Source organism: Podarcis vaucheri (assembly GCF_965113315.1).
Source record: "Podarcis vaucheri genome assembly, chromosome: 1".
Taxonomy (NCBI): domain Eukaryota; kingdom Metazoa; phylum Chordata; class Lepidosauria; order Squamata; family Lacertidae; genus Podarcis; species Podarcis vaucheri.
In genome coordinates, this window is record NC_138759.1 from 23111261 (window position 1) to 23127589 (window position 16329).

At 42.6% G+C, this 16329-nt stretch overlaps 1 protein-coding gene and 1 long non-coding RNA gene across 2 annotated transcripts in view; one reads left to right on the forward strand and one right to left on the reverse strand.

Annotated features, from left to right (window-relative positions):
• Nucleotides 1–16329, reverse strand: part of LOC309539044 — a 158029-nt gene that overhangs the window by 47215 nt on the left and 94485 nt on the right. The window lies entirely within an intron of this gene.
• The window catches only part of BTBD7 (BTB domain containing 7), an 81653-nt gene that overhangs the window by 31821 nt on the left and 33503 nt on the right, over nucleotides 1–16329 (forward strand). Inside the window, exons 2-3 of the mRNA XM_082232412.1 lie at nucleotides 2486–2674; nucleotides 8525–9604. Coding sequence (XP_082088538.1) covers nucleotides 2593–2674; nucleotides 8525–9604 — 1162 coding nt within the window. The 5' untranslated portion in view covers nucleotides 2486–2592. The remainder of the gene's footprint in view (nucleotides 1–2485; nucleotides 2675–8524; nucleotides 9605–16329) is intronic.

The window sequence follows — 16329 nt, forward strand, 5'->3', positions numbered from 1 at the left end:
GGGGCAGCCTCCGCCGCTCCGCCTCCGCGGGGATCCCCGGGCTCCATCCTGCCGCCCGATCTCCGCGGGGGCGCAGGCAGGCTGCGCGGGGTCTGCGCGGAAGAGCCCCTGCCCGCCCGGCCACGCTGGGAAACGTAGTTTGCGCACCCTGCGCGGGTGCGGAGCCCAAGGATGAGGGGACTACGGATCCCGGCAGCCCCTGCGCCAGGGACGGAGGGGGAGAGGCCGGGTGCAGGGATGGAGGGACGGGTGGGCGAGCGAGTGAGTGAGTGGCAGCCGCCAAGCCTTGGCCGAGAGCCAGGAAGGGCCTCCCCGGAGGAGGAGGAGGAGGAGGGAGGCGCAGAGCGGGAGGGAGGGAGGGAACCCCAGGGGTCATCTAGTGACGGCACCCCAATCGAAAATTTGACTTTAAAAAAAAATCTTTCGAATTTTTTAATTTTTCCCGCGGCACACCAGGCAACATCTCGCGGCACACTAGTGTGCCGCGGAACAGTGGTTGGGAAACACTGCCTTAGATAATGGGGTCTTAAGTTATTTTGAGCTTTATAAGTCAATACCAGAACCGTAAACTTGGTTCACAAGCAAATTGGCAACCAGTGCAAACTGCCAATCAGAAAAGGGTAAAGGTAAAGGACCCCTGGACTATGGGGTGCAGCGCTCATCTCACTTTAGGCCGAGGGAGCCAGTGTTTGTCCACAGACAGCTTTCTGGGTCATGTGACCAGCATGACTAAACCGCTTCTGGCGCAATGGGGCACCGTGATGGGTGCCTAAGCGCACGGAAACACGGTTTATCTTCCCACTGCAGTGGTACCTATTTATCTACTTGCACCGGTGTGCTTTTGAACTGCTATGTTGGCAGAAGCTAGCAGAGCAATGGGACAGAGCAATAGGAGCTCACAGTATACCAAGGGTATACTGTACTAACAGCCTTCTTGGCCCCAGTATTTGGCCCCAGTTGCAGCTTTTGATCAAAGCCTAGGAGCTGCTGCCCCCTATAGAGCAGATTACAGTAGTCCAATACAGTAGTACCTCGGGTTAAGTACTTAATTCGTTCTGGAGGTCCGTTCTTAACCTGAAACTGTTCTTAACCAGACGTGCCACTTTAACTAATGCTGCTGCTGCTGCTGCCACACCGCCAGAGCACAATTTCTGTTCTCATCCTGAAGCAAAGTTCTTAACCCGAGGTACTATTTCTGGGTTAGCGGAGTCTGTAACCTGAAGTGTATGGAACCTAAAGCGTATGTAACCTGAGGTACCATTGTATCTGTCCCAAAGGTGTATATTTTTAGGACCCATCTTATTTATATGGGTGCAAGTTGTTTTTAATGGCTTTTAATGTTGAGACCTGCCCTGGACCTTGGGGTGAAGGGCGGGTGATAGACAGACAGACAGACAGATTTTCAACAGCACTTTTTGTGTGCTCATGAGTTGCATAAAACCACTATACCTGCACATCTGAAACATTTATAGGAAGTGATTTTTTCTCAAGTATCATTAAGAATATAAAAATGTACATCTAAACAACAATTAAAGCTGGGATAGCATCATCAAAGGCGCAGGAGGACCTGAGTTGAACAGATAACTTGGTATTAGATGATGGCATATTTTCAGCACAAGGAAAGTGTGCAGTAAGAACTGGTCCCTCATACACAGCACTTTATTGCCTTTATAACCCAACCAGTTAGAAACTCGGGTGTATATAAACTAGGCGCCAAACAGCACCTTGAATCTAGGTTGTGGTTGCCCCAACAGAATATCTGTTCACCAGGTGGTTGGATTAAATGACCCTCGTGATCCCTTCCAATGCTACAATTCCATCATTCTGTGGTCTCTACTGCTTGACTGTAGCTTGCTCTTACAACAATGTACTTGTCCCAGTATGCAAGAAGGAGAAACACACACAGTGGAAATGGAAATGGAAATGGAAATGGTATTAACTATGGAGTAAGGCAGAGGTTTTTAAACTGTGGTCGCTAACCTGGCACCCAGAAATCTCCATGTATTTGCAATTGGACCCACACCGGTAGCAAAAAGGACCTGGCTAATTTTGAACACAGAACCCAACTTTTCTCCAAGGTACTTAAGGTCCTGCATGGCAATCCCGTGTTGGGTTAAGCTGGCGGAAATAAGGCCATCCATTGAGCTGGGAAATTGTCTTGAAAATGTCCATATTGGCTACCACAGATTTTGCATTTATTTAAACTGCTGTGGTTTAAATGTAATGTGTGAAAACATTTTAAAGCTGCGCTATTCCCCACTGAATACAGTGGGATTTACTTCCGAGCAAACATGCATAACATTGGGCTACCAATCTCTTAAACTGTAGCAGCACTGCTGATTTTGCTTTTGCATTCTAAATGCGTTTTTCTCACTCAGGCATTTGTCATAATGAATGTTCTCTTACTGAATTAAGTACAGTATTAAGTACAGCTGTGTACTTGGGAAGACAGCAGTGATTATGATTATTCTTTTTTTTTGTTCAGAAATGGAGGCAAAGAACCTACCTGAGCCATGTCTTGAAGTTTTATAATGGATTGTGGAACTGTGTGCTGATGAGCCAGCAAGTGGAATGCCTGAGTGACTGAAGAAAATGGGTGCTAATGCTTCGAACTACCCTCATTCGTGTTCCCCAAGGGTAGGGGGAAATTCTCAGGCACAACAGACATTCATAGGTAAGTTTCTCCTGTCTTTAAGTTTTAATTTCAAGGGCATAGGTTTTCTTGTGATATCTGAAAGAAAGAAAGAAAGAAAGAAAGAAAGAAAGAAAGAAAGAAAGAAAGAGACTTGTCAAGTTATATAGATCTAAGATACTAGGATACTGTGAACTTCGTGGGTTCACACAATTTCCATTTATTACATTTATGAGTCATTCGGTAACAATGTTCTCTGAGCAATGAGCAAATAAAAGGACTTAACAAAATCATAAATAGACTCAAGTAAACACTAAAAGCCAACAACCAGGGCAGTACAATGTAACTCTAAGCATATCCACTGACATAAAAGCAAAATAACAGTCTTATAAGGTTAAAACATGCATCCAACCAGCAGAGATTAAAATTCTTTTCTGCACTAAATTAAGGTTATTCAACCATCAAACATCAAAACCTCATCAAGGCTGTGCAAAGTATTATGCAGATTTTTTTTTTTAAATGTAGGGTTAGGGAGAGCATCCTATAATGGGGGGGGGCACAGTAGTGAAGATGCTCTGCTTGTGCAGCCAATCTCTAAATAGGATTAAGAGGCATTTGACAAAGGGCATTCATTGATTATGTTAGGTATATATACATGCAGGTTTAATAAGTAAAAAACAGCACTTTGATTTGGCCTCAGAACTCAATCTGGAAGCAACCAAGGTGAAAAAGAACTGGTCTAATATGTTCATAATTGGTAACTACCATGGCAAAATGTGTTTTATCTGTTTTGGATGTACTTTGTAATTATAACATTTGGAATACTTACCTTGAATTAAATGCATTGTAGTACTTATTCAAACTCCCTGGATGACAAAATCAAAAAGGTGACAATGGTCTCAATGTCAAGAGAGCATGACTAGCCTCTCCTAGACTCCTTCACTAGCTCCTCCCCTCAGGTGCAGCAGGAAGGAGTATGGAATTTTTCACATCTCTTTTAAACTAGCCACACTTGTGATGTCTGAAGCCTGACAAACCCATTGGCCTTCTTAAGTATGGTTAGCTGAAACACGCCAGCTTCAAGACATGGGTTATGCAGCTATCTTGTTCCAACTAACCACAGTTAAGACCAAGCACAGTTTAGAATGTGGCCAAAATGCTAAACTGTGGCTAATTGAAATCAGAAGTAAAAATTCTCAGTCTCCTTAGGGCTATGCCAAAGGAGAAGGTGGGATGCATGAGACAAAGGCTTATGCATGTAACAATAATCCAGTGCTTATTGTTATGTCAAAATTGGGTCCGTGTTGTTGTTTTTTACCTCGTTCCTTGTTTCTTCTGTGACTCTAGTTTTCATCTTGCCCTTCTACCAGTTTCAACGGTGTGTTAATGGTGCTGCCTTGACCTGATTTTCAGTTTCTCCCACAAGCAACCTTCTGCCCCACATCCAAATATTTTGCTGTGAGTCTCCTGTCTAGGGGCAGTAAATTCCCCTTGCACATGTGTCATCACTTGGATGGCATTGGCTACAACCACAGATTTTTGCTCCTAGAGATAATATCATTCTATTGTTGTAAGTTCCACATGCATGTTACATCTAGGCTCATAAGCAAGCAGCAGGGTGGGCTGGCGCAATCCCAAGTCCCACTGTAAGTAAAGTATATGTGCATTAGTAATAGGAGTGAACAAGGGTCACTTGAGCTTTATTGGGCAATCAGCTACTCCTTAAAATACAATTTGCTCAGCTGTGTGTGTAAGCTGTGGCATGTGGAAGTTGTTCTAAAGTTCAAAGTGTTTTGCAAGTCAGTTTCTCATGGATAATTTTTTTCTCTTGGCTGCCACAAAATAAAAGGCCAGATCAGATAAGAAGAACGCACTTAACAAAAATGAGTTCCACCCCCCGACATTGTGGGGCTGGAAACTGGTAGGAGACTGCAGATTTCAGAATTAAAAACTAGGCTTCCTGCAAGTTTGGTGTTTGAACTCCATGATTTTGTCAGGTTTTGCCTCTGGCACAAACTTGGAATAAGCACACTATTAAAATAACGTCTCATTGTTAGCCCATCAGACTTAATAGCAAGATTGTTCTTGCTCAAGGTAAATCTTGGGTATTAATTAACCCTAAGTCCTTTGGAGGCTTCCCTTGAAGCCTCAATTACTACTTGAATATTTCCAACTTGCAGCAAGCCTGGTTTTTGTTCACTTTTCTCTGGAGCATTTTTTGAAAGTCATGTTAGATCTTTTTTGTTTGAACTGCCTTTTAGGATCCATGGTAAAATGGCCCCAGGTGTGTGTAGCAGGGACAAGGCAGGGTTGGGCTTCTTTTTCAAGCTTTCCTTTAGAAAGCTACAACCAACTTGTGGAATTGAACAGGGAAGAGTCTGAATGCAAATCCATATTAAGAGGGTACTGAAAGTAATTATAATGAACTTGCAGAGTATCTTTAAAATGGATTTCAGGACAGTCCCAAAAGTATTGTTCTATGGAAATGTAAGGATTGTTGTTGAGTTGCTTTCTTGGCCCTTAATTAAAATGGAACAAGCATATCTATGTAGGATTTTATACGTAAGCAAAGCAGATTTGTTTCATGCCTTCTGTGAAACAATGAAACTGTTGCAACATAACGTAATGTTGCCGGGATTCAGCACACCCTCCATCATAAAGCTTGCAGATTAGTGTAACCTAACAATCTAATCCTTTTTGTCACACAGCTGACCTATCCTCCTGGACCTCCCAGGTGGAAATGTTGATTTGTTATATGTTAACTTGTTACCTAGCAGGGCATCCTCTAAACATGTTCTGTCCTGGACTCACCCATTTAAATGGTAATAGCTGCTGCAGGACAAACTTCATGGAGACTTGATTGCATGTGATGTCATCCCTGACTTGCCTAGTCTTGATTGGCGTTTCACATAACCTCCCCCTAGCAATAATTATTGGTTCATTTTGTAGGGGTGGAGCAACAATTTTTTCACGTCAGCTACAGTTTGTTTCAGACAGAGTGTTATCATGGGGGAGGGTGCTTTCTTTTTTGATCCCATGAGCTAGGCACCTTTTGGTTTGCTCCATATTTGAAATAGTTTAGAAAAATTAACGTTTTGGAACTTACAAGCTTATATCTCCTGCTCAGTAGTATTATCCAATCCACCAGAGGAAGGATTTTGCCTAAGTGAGGGGGTTTTTTATGTTGTTCCTGTGTACTTCAATCTAATATAATCTATTTATTTTAAAGAGTTCTTACTGACTAGTTAGCAGTATTAGATTTCACCTACATTGTTAACACAGTCATCTTAAGACTGCTTGATTATGCACTTGGCTTCATGCCCAGATCAGCAAGAGAGCTCAGAAACTTGGTTAGATGAGACAGGGCCAGAGACCTTGCTTCTCTTGCCTTCTGTTTTTGTTTTGTGGCCTATCCAAGACACCGTAAGGTGGTGGCAGCTAAGAAAAGTAGTGTTTGCTAGTGGATTAAAACTCTGTGTTATACTTGGGCCAAGTATATGATACTTACACAAAAGCACAAGAGAGAGAAAAGCATTATAAAAGTTGAATGAAACCTTTGCATGAGGAACCTTTGCATGGCATCAATTTAATCAGATATAGATATTGTTACGTAAACATGCATCAGCGCTGTGGGTTAAACCACAGAGCCTAGGACTTGCCGATCAGAAGGTCAGCGGTTCAAATACCCGTGACGGGGTGAGCTCCCGTTGCTCGGTCCCTGCTCCTGCCAACCTAGCAGTTCAAAAGCATGTCAAAGTACAAGTAGATAAATAAGTACCGCTCCGGCAGGAAGGTAAACGGCGTTTCTGTACGCTGCTTTGGTTCGCCAGAAATGGCTTAGTCATGCTGGCCACATGACCCGGAAGCTGTACATCGGCTCCCTCGGCCAATAAAGCGAGATGAGTGCCGCAATCCCAGAGTCAGTCACAACTGGGCCTAATGGTCAGGGTCCCTTTACCTTTACCTTTACCTTTACAAACAGTTTAAGAAAGAAGTGCTTTCTATGGGACTACAAACATTTCACATTGTTAGGTGCTACCTCCCTCGGCCAGTAAAGCAAGATGAGCACCGCAACTCCTGAGTTGTTCGCAACTGGACTTAACTTTACCTTTACCATAACATTCTTACCCAGATGATTATGTGCATAGAAGAAGGTTCTGAATTGGTCTGCAAGCTGATATTTTGACCTGATGCGGAATCCAATTTGTCCCACAAAGTCATTTTCCTCAAACCACTTGCCATCAGCTTACATCACCCATGTCCTCATTTAAGCAAGAGGGCAGGCAAGAAGACAAAGGCGAGAAGACAAATGGCTTCTTTCTCTTCTCCCCACCAATGCTCTCTTAAAGGAGAAGCATGGAACTTCTACAAAGACCACTTCTGCCAAGTGTCTTAAGGCTCCTGTGTGAGTCTTCGCAGGCTCATGTGGAAGTGTGGGGATTGTCTTAAAGGCCTTTGCAAACTTGCCTTTTGAAGAAGTCTCCCTCCTTTTAAGCATTGCTTGAGTGATGTTAAAAGGGGGGGCACTGCTTCAAAGAGTGGTTTTGCAAAGGGCTTTCCAACAGCCCCACCCACACTTCTTTTTCAGGCTTCAGAGGCTCACATGGGACTGCAGGAGCTGTCTTCAATCCCTTTGCAGTCAACAGAACAGCTTTGCAGCAGTTGTAGGTTCCCATGAGCCAGACAACCAGGGTGCATGGAAATCCCATGCAAGGGATATTGAGAGGTGGGCAGTAGTGCCCACCTGGCAGTTATGTACCACTATAATGGCATGTGATTGCCCGTTTGCCTGTCAAATTTGCCCTGCAAGGCCAATCCCAGTAATGATATGTCCTGTGGAGCCACTTATCTCTGTGATAAATGATGCAAGCAGGAGGCAGTTATCTTTAAAATAAAATAAAAAGTATCCTTTGTAAGATATCTCACTGTATTGGCTTTCCAGAAGACCGTATATGACTAGCAAACATGGATAGTCCTCAGAAACAGGATAATGAACAGAAGACATAAAATAGATAAAAATAGTGAAACCACAGGAAAGCAAGTGAAATTTTTCCACTTAGTCACATATTCCAGATAAATGATTATAGTTTCAGGCCAGTTCTCCTTTTCGTAGCTGATGCCTTGTTGTCTAAGGCATTGGTCTTTAACTGATAGGTTGATACCCCTCTGACAGGACAACATTGAAAGAGGGGAGGGGGATCTGATGAGAGTGAAATGGGAACATTCAGTGTTTTAAAAAGTGTCTCTGTACTGCAGGTTAGGGCTAAGTGTTGGTCGTAGGTCTGACAAGTTGATGACTGCCAATGTAAAAATTTTCCTGTGCGTGTTACTGCTTTTGAGTCCATGGTTGTAGACTTGGTTGGTCCACTTTTTTTGCTCTACTTTGTGCTTTTATAGAAGGTTTTTGTTTTTATTACTGTGTTTTGGCAATTTTTTATTGTAAGTCACTTAATACTATAGATCACTTAGTATAATTGTATAACTGCTAGCATTATTATTATTATTATTATTATTATTATTATTATTATTATTACTACTATTTGCAGTTGTTGTTTATTTCATTTCTGTACCACTTTATATAACATAAATTCATAGCAACATAATTAACAGGAAACTAAAATATTGTCTTAAAGATTTCAGACTAAAGCATTACAAAGGAGGTCAGCTACACAATGCACATTTAATGCAGCAAAGTTAACAAAAAATTAACATTTCAAAAGAAAACATTACTTAAGGAAGTTAAATGTAAAATGCACCTTTTAAAAGAGCACAATTAGCAGGAGAATAAAATATCATCTGAAGTATAGAACATGCTTGCTGCACACATTTAACTACCATGTGTTCCAGGGTTTTCCGTATTAGATCCACACACAGTTCTCCTTTCTGTTTCAGGAACATCCTCCTATTCTCATCAAGGCTATGGCTGTGAATCCAAACTGTATAGCCTTGACCATGGCCATGAGAAACCTCAAGACAAGAAAAAGAAAAGCTCTGGGCTTGCCACCCTCAAAAAGAAGTTTATTAAGCGCCGAAAGTCTAGCCGGTCTGCCGATCATGCCAAGCAGATGCGTGAGCTACTCTCAGGCTGGGATGTTAGAGATGTCAATGCGTTAGTGGAAGAGTATGAAGGAACATTAGCCTTAAAAGAGCTTTCTCTACAAGCTAGTTTGGCAAGACCAGAAGCCAGAACGTTGCAGAAAGACATGGCTGAACTGTATGAGTTCAAATACTGTACGGATGTAGATCTAATATTTCAAGAGACTTGTTTCCCTGTGCATCGTGCAATTTTGGCTGCAAGGTGCCCGTTTTTTAAGACCCTACTTTCTTCTTCACCGGAGTACGGTGCAGAGATTATAATGGATATCAACACAGCTGGTATAGACCTGCCCATGTTTTCTGCATTGTTACACTACTTGTACACAGGAGAATTTGGAATGGAGGACTCGAGATTTCAAAACGTTGACATCCTTATGCAGCTCAGTGAAGAATTTGGAACCCCAAATTCTTTAGATGTTGATATGCGAGGGCTGTTGGACTACATGTGTTACTATGATGTGGTTCTCAGCTTTTCATCTGACTCTGAACTGGTTGAAGCTTATGGTGGAAGTCAGAGCTGCTTAGATGAGGAGCTCAGAGCGCACAAAGCTATAATTTCATCACGGTCCCCGTTTTTTCGACATCTACTACAGCGGAGAATACGGACCGGTGAAGAAATCACAGATCGAACGCTAAGGACTCCAACAAGGATTATACTGGATGAATCTATCATACCAAAAAAATACGTGAGAGTGATTTTAAACTGTATGTACACAGATTTGGTGGACCTCTCTATTTTGCACAGCAGTCCCTCAGTGGGGAGTTTAAGCGAAGTTCAGGCTCTTGTAGCAGGAAAGCCAAACATGACAAGGGCTGAAGAAGCTATGGAACTTTACCACATTGCTCTCTTCCTGGAGTTCAATATGCTTGCGCAAGGTATGTAGTAATTTTATACCTTTCAGAACCTGTTGCCCTACTTGAATCTGAATGCAAATTTTAAGTTCGTCTCTTGTTGAGAGAGTTTTCTTGGCTGTAGTTTCTGCATAGTGAAGACTGTGCTTATAGCCATCTCACGCTAGCTAGGCAAAAATGTCTTAAGGTTAGACTTCTGTGAGTGAAGCTGTCAAAATTGGAATTATCAACTGATTAAAAGAATCTTAATTAAAGCTTGTATAATTAATTAACTAAGTTCATTCTTACTTGGAAGCAATTTGCTCTGTCTTTAATGGGATTTGCTCCCAGATAAATGTACATAAGAGAGCAGCCTTAATATGTATGACGTTGAAGATAAACAATACTTCTATCAAAAAAGGATAATTTATTTGCATTTAGATCATGCATGCATGTGTCGCAGCAGGCACCAACTTAAGAGCAATTTGTATATGTGTGTAAGAGAGAGGGGTACTGTCTCTTACAAGATGGCACCAGGTTTTTAAAGTAATTTCACAAATATGTTTTAATGGTGCCTGCTTCCTGACTGGAGCTCTTCAACTGATAAAAAGGCTAATCAACTAAACAATTCCTAATGTGTACACGACAGCCTCCAATGGAAGATGGGAAGCTACCTTGTACCAAATCAGCCTATTTGTCCATTTAACTCTGTATTTTCTGCACTAACTGGCATCAGCTCTGCAGGGTTTCAGGGAAGAGTTTTCCCAGCTCTATCTAGAGCAGGGGTCAGCAACCTAAGGCCCATGGGCCACAAGCAGCCCCAAAGGGTCATTTAACTGGCCCACGAGCCACCCCTGAACCGAGCCACCCACTTGGGGAGTTTCCGCGCGCTGCGCTATACCAGCGCACCGCAGGGACTCGCTTCCGCTGCGCCAGAAATCGCACTTGCGCAAGTGCAAACGCTGGAGGTTGTGAGCGCGCACGCTCACGTGCACACTCAATCCAGCCCATGGAGGGATCTCTGCTAGAGTGAACCGGCCCAGGCGAGGAAAACCTTGCCAACCCCTGATCTAGAGGCACCAGGGATTAAACATGGGAAGTTCTGCATGCTTAGCATGTGATTTAGCAGCTCTTTGGAGGCACGCTACCTCCAAAACAAACCCTAAATATGTGTGCTTGGGAATAAGCTGCACTGAACACAGTGGATTTGCTTCCAAGTAAACGTGCTCTGTCAGTGTGGAAACAGCACTTCCTTTGACGGTTTTTGACATGTTCTTTCTAAATTACTTTATTTCGAACAAAAATAGGAGTCTGGAAACTCTTCTCCCCCCTCTTTTTACATGGGCCCAAGAAGTAGTGTTGGGTAAGATCAGGACTGACTTGTTTTTATTTTAAAAACATGAGCCCTTCACAGAAATCCTTGCATGTTTTTGAATATTATCTACCAACTTGTCTGGAGATTCTCAGGAATGTAGGTTCAGTGTCAGTTATGATTCCCTTTCAAATTATCCAAATTATTAGAACATCAGAAACTTATTAGAACATCAGAAAACTTTTTAAGCTTGTGAGGGATTTCCCTGTTGAAAGTATACTGTTTAAAGAAATTTTATAGGCCAGTGGGGAAAAAATGAAGGTAATATTTGCTTTACAGCACTTGTGAATTGCAGTGTTAATTGCTGTTCCAGGGTTCTTGGGCTTAATCATGCTACAACAGGTTCCCCATCAGGTTGGACAATGTTTTCAGAAGTGGATCTGCTGCTATAGCACAAGAGTGACATAGGAGGGGAACCTGTATTTTAGTTGGAGAGATTACAATGTTCATGCATGACTGTAGGGTTCTCTGTATAGAATGTTTGGATATTACTCTTGTCATGTAATGATTTAGATACACAACTCAGATTAGGAATTATGCCATACTCCAAGTATGTGCTTGTTATAGTTGACCAGTGCTTGGGAATTCAACCCAAAATATGTGAGCAACAACTCAAATCCTACTTGAAGAGGGTATTCTGTGGTGATGGTGGTGAAAAGCACTTTGTACAGTGGTACCTTGGGTTACAAACACTTTAGGTTACAAACGCTTCAGGTTACAGACTCCTCTAACCCGGAAATAGTATCTTGGGTTAAGAACTTTGCTTCAGGATGAGAACAGAAATCATGCGGCGGCAGTGGAAGGCCCCATTAGCTAAAGTGGTACCTCAGCTTAAGAACAGTTTCACGTTAAGAACGGACCTCCAGAACAAATTAAGTTCTTAACCAGAGGTACCACTGTAATGATCTATAAATGCTTAGTATATATATTAATGCAAAATATTAAATGCCTTGGGCAACTCGCTTGAACATCATCATCATAATTCTTGTTTTTTAGTGGAAGCCAGGTCCACAAAGGCTTATGCAATGATAATTGTTGGTCTTTAAGGTGAAAGTGGACGCAGGTGGCGCTGTGAGTCCTCAGCGCCTAGGACTTGCCGATCGCATGGTCGGCGGTTCAAATTCCCGCGGCGGGGTGAGCTCCTGTCTTTCGGTCCCAGCTCCTGCCCACCTAGCAGTTCGAAAGCACCCCTAAGTGCAAGTAGATAAATAAGTAGTTAAATAGGTACCGCTTTATAGCGGGAAGGTAAATGGCGTTTCCGTGTGCTGCGCTGGTGCTGGCTCGCCAGAGCAGCTTCGTCACGCTGGCCATGTGACCCGGAAGTGTCTCCGGACAGTGCTGGCCCCCGGCCTCTTAAGTGAGATGGGCGCACAACCCTAGAGTCGAACACAACTGGCCCATACGGGCAGGGGTACCTTTACCTTTACCTTTAAGGTGAAAGTATTGTTTGATTCAGATACAACAGACCAACCCTTTGGAAATTTTACAGTAGGGAAGCATTTAGGCAAATATGGAACTTGTTCCAGTGCTTTGGGAAAGGCTAATGGGAATAAAAATTATGTCCGAAATATGCAAGGGAGTTCTGTTTTTAATTTAAACATCTGCCACCCCCACCCCAATTTCATCATTTTGAGCACGTTAGTGACTATCTACAGGGGGTGGAGTTTGTTTTGTTTTTAGCCTCCAGTGGATGAGAAAAAGAATTTATGCAATAGAACAGGGCTATAGTACTTTTCAAAAAAAAAAAATGTGCTTTTTCGTGAAATGCAGCTTTCTATACAAATCACATTAAGACAAAAACCCTTGGCAAACAGGTGTATGTGGCTGTACTGGGAAAACATGTGATCAGCCACAGTCCTGTTTTGGGGGTTAGTACAAGGAATCTCCAGAGCCATACACTGTAATGTAGGTGGCATTCTGCCAATTGACTATTTCTTTTCTGAAGGATTGATGTCTATTAGCGGAAACACCAAAGGCAGAGGGAAATTTTAGTTGCTATGGGAATAATACCTGAAATGCCCCTATGTTCAAGTCGTTAATTTGTCTTCTGTAACATCTGCATACTTTTCACCTCTCAATTTTATTTCAAATATCATTCTGCAATGTAATTCATGGAAACTCTGAAATGATTTCTTTTCTTTTCTTTTCTTTTCTTTTCTTTTTCTGTCCTTAAAATCAACCTTAGCTTTAAAAATAAAAATCACAGCATAACCTCCTCCAAAGAAACGCTGAATGATGTGGTACTTTATTATAGACGAAATCAACATAAGATATTAAAATGCTGTTTTTTCACTTCCGTGCCAGAGATTCTTTGATCTGGTTATACCAGTACAGGACTGAACCCCATCCACCATTTTGGGGAACTCTTCCTCCACTACCACTCACTGTGTTTCTGCCTCTTTTCTGAGAAATTTTCAGGGGGCTGGCATGGCGTACACTACTCGGTGGCCAAAAGCGTGTATGTGTTCTTCCTTTAACTGCAAAACATCACCATGTGATCCTTGTGCAGATCTTCCCCCACCCCCCAACTAAACTCTTTGTGCTCCAGAGGCATTCTTTGGAGCACAGCAGAGATCTTATTGAATATGCAGAAAATTTGGACACATTGCTTCAGGACTTTGGGGAATGTTTTGCAGGAAGGATGAACAACCAGTGAGTCTACAAAGAGCCACACACAGATTGGGATTTTTGCAGAACACACATTTATCTTGACCACCTATTAATATTTTGTTTAGCCATGTCCTCCTTTTCCACAGCAAACTGTGCCCAAAATGACTCACAGTAAAACATTTAACACTATCAAAATGCCTACCATAGTGGACTCGAGGAACAATAAGCCAACTGTCGATAAATGTAGGGGGGGAATCAATATTACATTGAAATAATCTAGACGTCACATAACAAATACTAAATCAAAATTATTACACAAATGAATAATGTTAACCTAGTCCTGATGCACACCAAGGGGCCACAGTCAGCTGTCTTACATACCGTTCAGAGTAGGCAGGGTCTCCAAACCAAGTGACTGCCCAGCAAGGTTTCCTTGAAAGCTTTTATGATTTGGATTGTTCTGTACAGTACTAGAAGAAGAAGCCTTCTAGGTATCCTGGTACCAAGCTGTTTAGTGCTTCAAATGTCAGTAACCACAATTTTGAAACTGGCTTAGTAGCTCATGGGCAGTAGATCTTTCAGCCCTGTGTACAAATGTGTACAAATCTGGCTGCTCCATTGAGCATCTTGTACTAGCTACAGATTCCAAATTATGGCTTATAAAGGCATACTCCCTCTCTTTTCTCCTTTGCTTCCCTGGGATGAATTATTTCCTCTCTTCCCTAGTTTACCTTAGATTTGATAACAATGATTAACTAATGTTTCCACGTTAACCAGATTTTGAAATCAAGGTTTGTCAAATGATGCTTAAGGGTGAACCCTGATAACATGGAAAGAATGATTGTTCTGGTTCAGGTATTTGCTCTGCATCTTCCACAGTGAAAACAAAAATTATTCAACTTCTCTGATTCTCTAACCTCTTTTAAAGCACACCTTTGACTTCATTGTGCCTAATTTTATGTTTCTTTTTGCTCTCCTCATTTGGGCAGGACTTCATTTTTTTTAAAGGATGTCTTCTTGTCTCTAATAACTTCCTTGACTCTACTCATTAACCATGCTGGTATCCTCGTGTGCTTGGTAGTATCTTTCCTGACCGTTGGTAAGCATCTGAGTCAAGCTGTTGTGGTGGTGGTTGGTAGCTCTGGACTAGTGTTCTGCTAAACCATAATTAGTGCAACCAAGGGAAGAGTTGAGGTGGCACTGTGGTCTAAACCACTGAGCCTCTTGGGCTTGCCAATCAGAAGGTCGGTGGTTCGAATCCCCGCGATGGGGTGAGCTCCCATTGCTCGGTCCCAGCTCCTGCCAACCTAGCTGTTCAAAAGCACACAATGCAAGTAGATAAATAGGTACCACTCCAGCGGGAAGGTAAACAGCGTTTCCATGCGCCGCTCTGGTTTCGGTGTTCCATTGTGCCAGAAGCGGCTTAGTCATGCTAGCCACATGACCCAGAAAAACTTGTCTGCGGACAAATGCCAGCTTCCTCAGCCTGTAAAGCAAGATGAGTGCCGCAACCCCAGAGTCGTCCGCAACTGGACTTAACTGTCAGGGGTCCTTTACCTTTACCTTTAAGGAAAGAGTGGAGATTTCTGCTGGGGAAGTTCATTCCCTGTCTCAGTTATGCTGAAAAGTGCTAAACTTGCATCAAGCCTCTGTGAAAAATAAGAAGGTGCTGAACATGCTTTTGAAATCAGTAAATGAACTCTTCGTGTCATTTCCCCCAGCCACAGAAGAGCTGGGTGCTTTAAAACAGCCTCATTCACTAAATTTCCATATGGAGGCATTGTGTTTCCTTGAAGAAGATTGGATTCTTTAAAAAAAAAAAAGAACGATTGGCTATGCAGATTATGCAAAAGAGCTGACATAATTTCCTTGACGTATTGAGGACATTTTGGGAAACTTGAGAGCAGTAAGAGGCTTTTAAATCAACAGACACTGGTTGCTGCTACTTAAAATGTGGTGCAAGAAGAACAGTGCAGTGGCAACCTCAAAACTCCAGATGTCAATATCAAATTAGACTAGGGTGGGAAATCAATAAATAATTAGATTTGGGTGAGGAAGCCCTGGCGTTTGCTGGCTATAGCTCCTGAACACTTCATGGATACGTGCAGATTGGTGCTGCTGATAATTCATCAAGGTGGACACATTAATTCATGAGATAGCTTCTGTTTTATGTTCCACTCCGGGGATGGGCTTTGCAAAACCTAGTGCCTCATTAGAAGTTGTAGCAGTTGGCTGGAGAGAAGTGTTGGGCTCTCCTCCTTTGTGACTGTCATCTTGCCTCTCGGTAATGGAGCTGTAATACAGGGGTGGGGAATCTTTAGCCTGTGGGCCTAATTAGACCCAGGCAGACCTTGAAGATTGGTTCAACCGTCTGTTTAGGGGAAACCATGGTTGACTTTCCCACGCCTAATGTCAATCTGTGACTTGAAACTTAAAACCACAGCTAAAGTGGATCGAGTACCTTCTAAGTACACTCCCTTTGAATCCAAAAGTTCTTTCTGAACTTGGCGACAGAAAATGGTGCCAATTTTTAAAAAATGCCACCTTCTTGATGCAATGGAAGCATTGGCAGCACCCCCAAGTTTTCCTTCAAATCATTGGCTTGAATTTGATGGCAGGAAGGGCTCTCTGGGAGAAGTGGCAGGAGGAGGTGTTGACATGGCGGGAACAGCAGCAGCACTGATTTTTTTGGAGGGGAGGTGAAACTAAGAAGGGGCTGCTGAGAGGCATAAAGCAGCAACAGTTGTGGCTTTTTGCCACCTAGAGATTTTTGCCCACAACTCTAGGA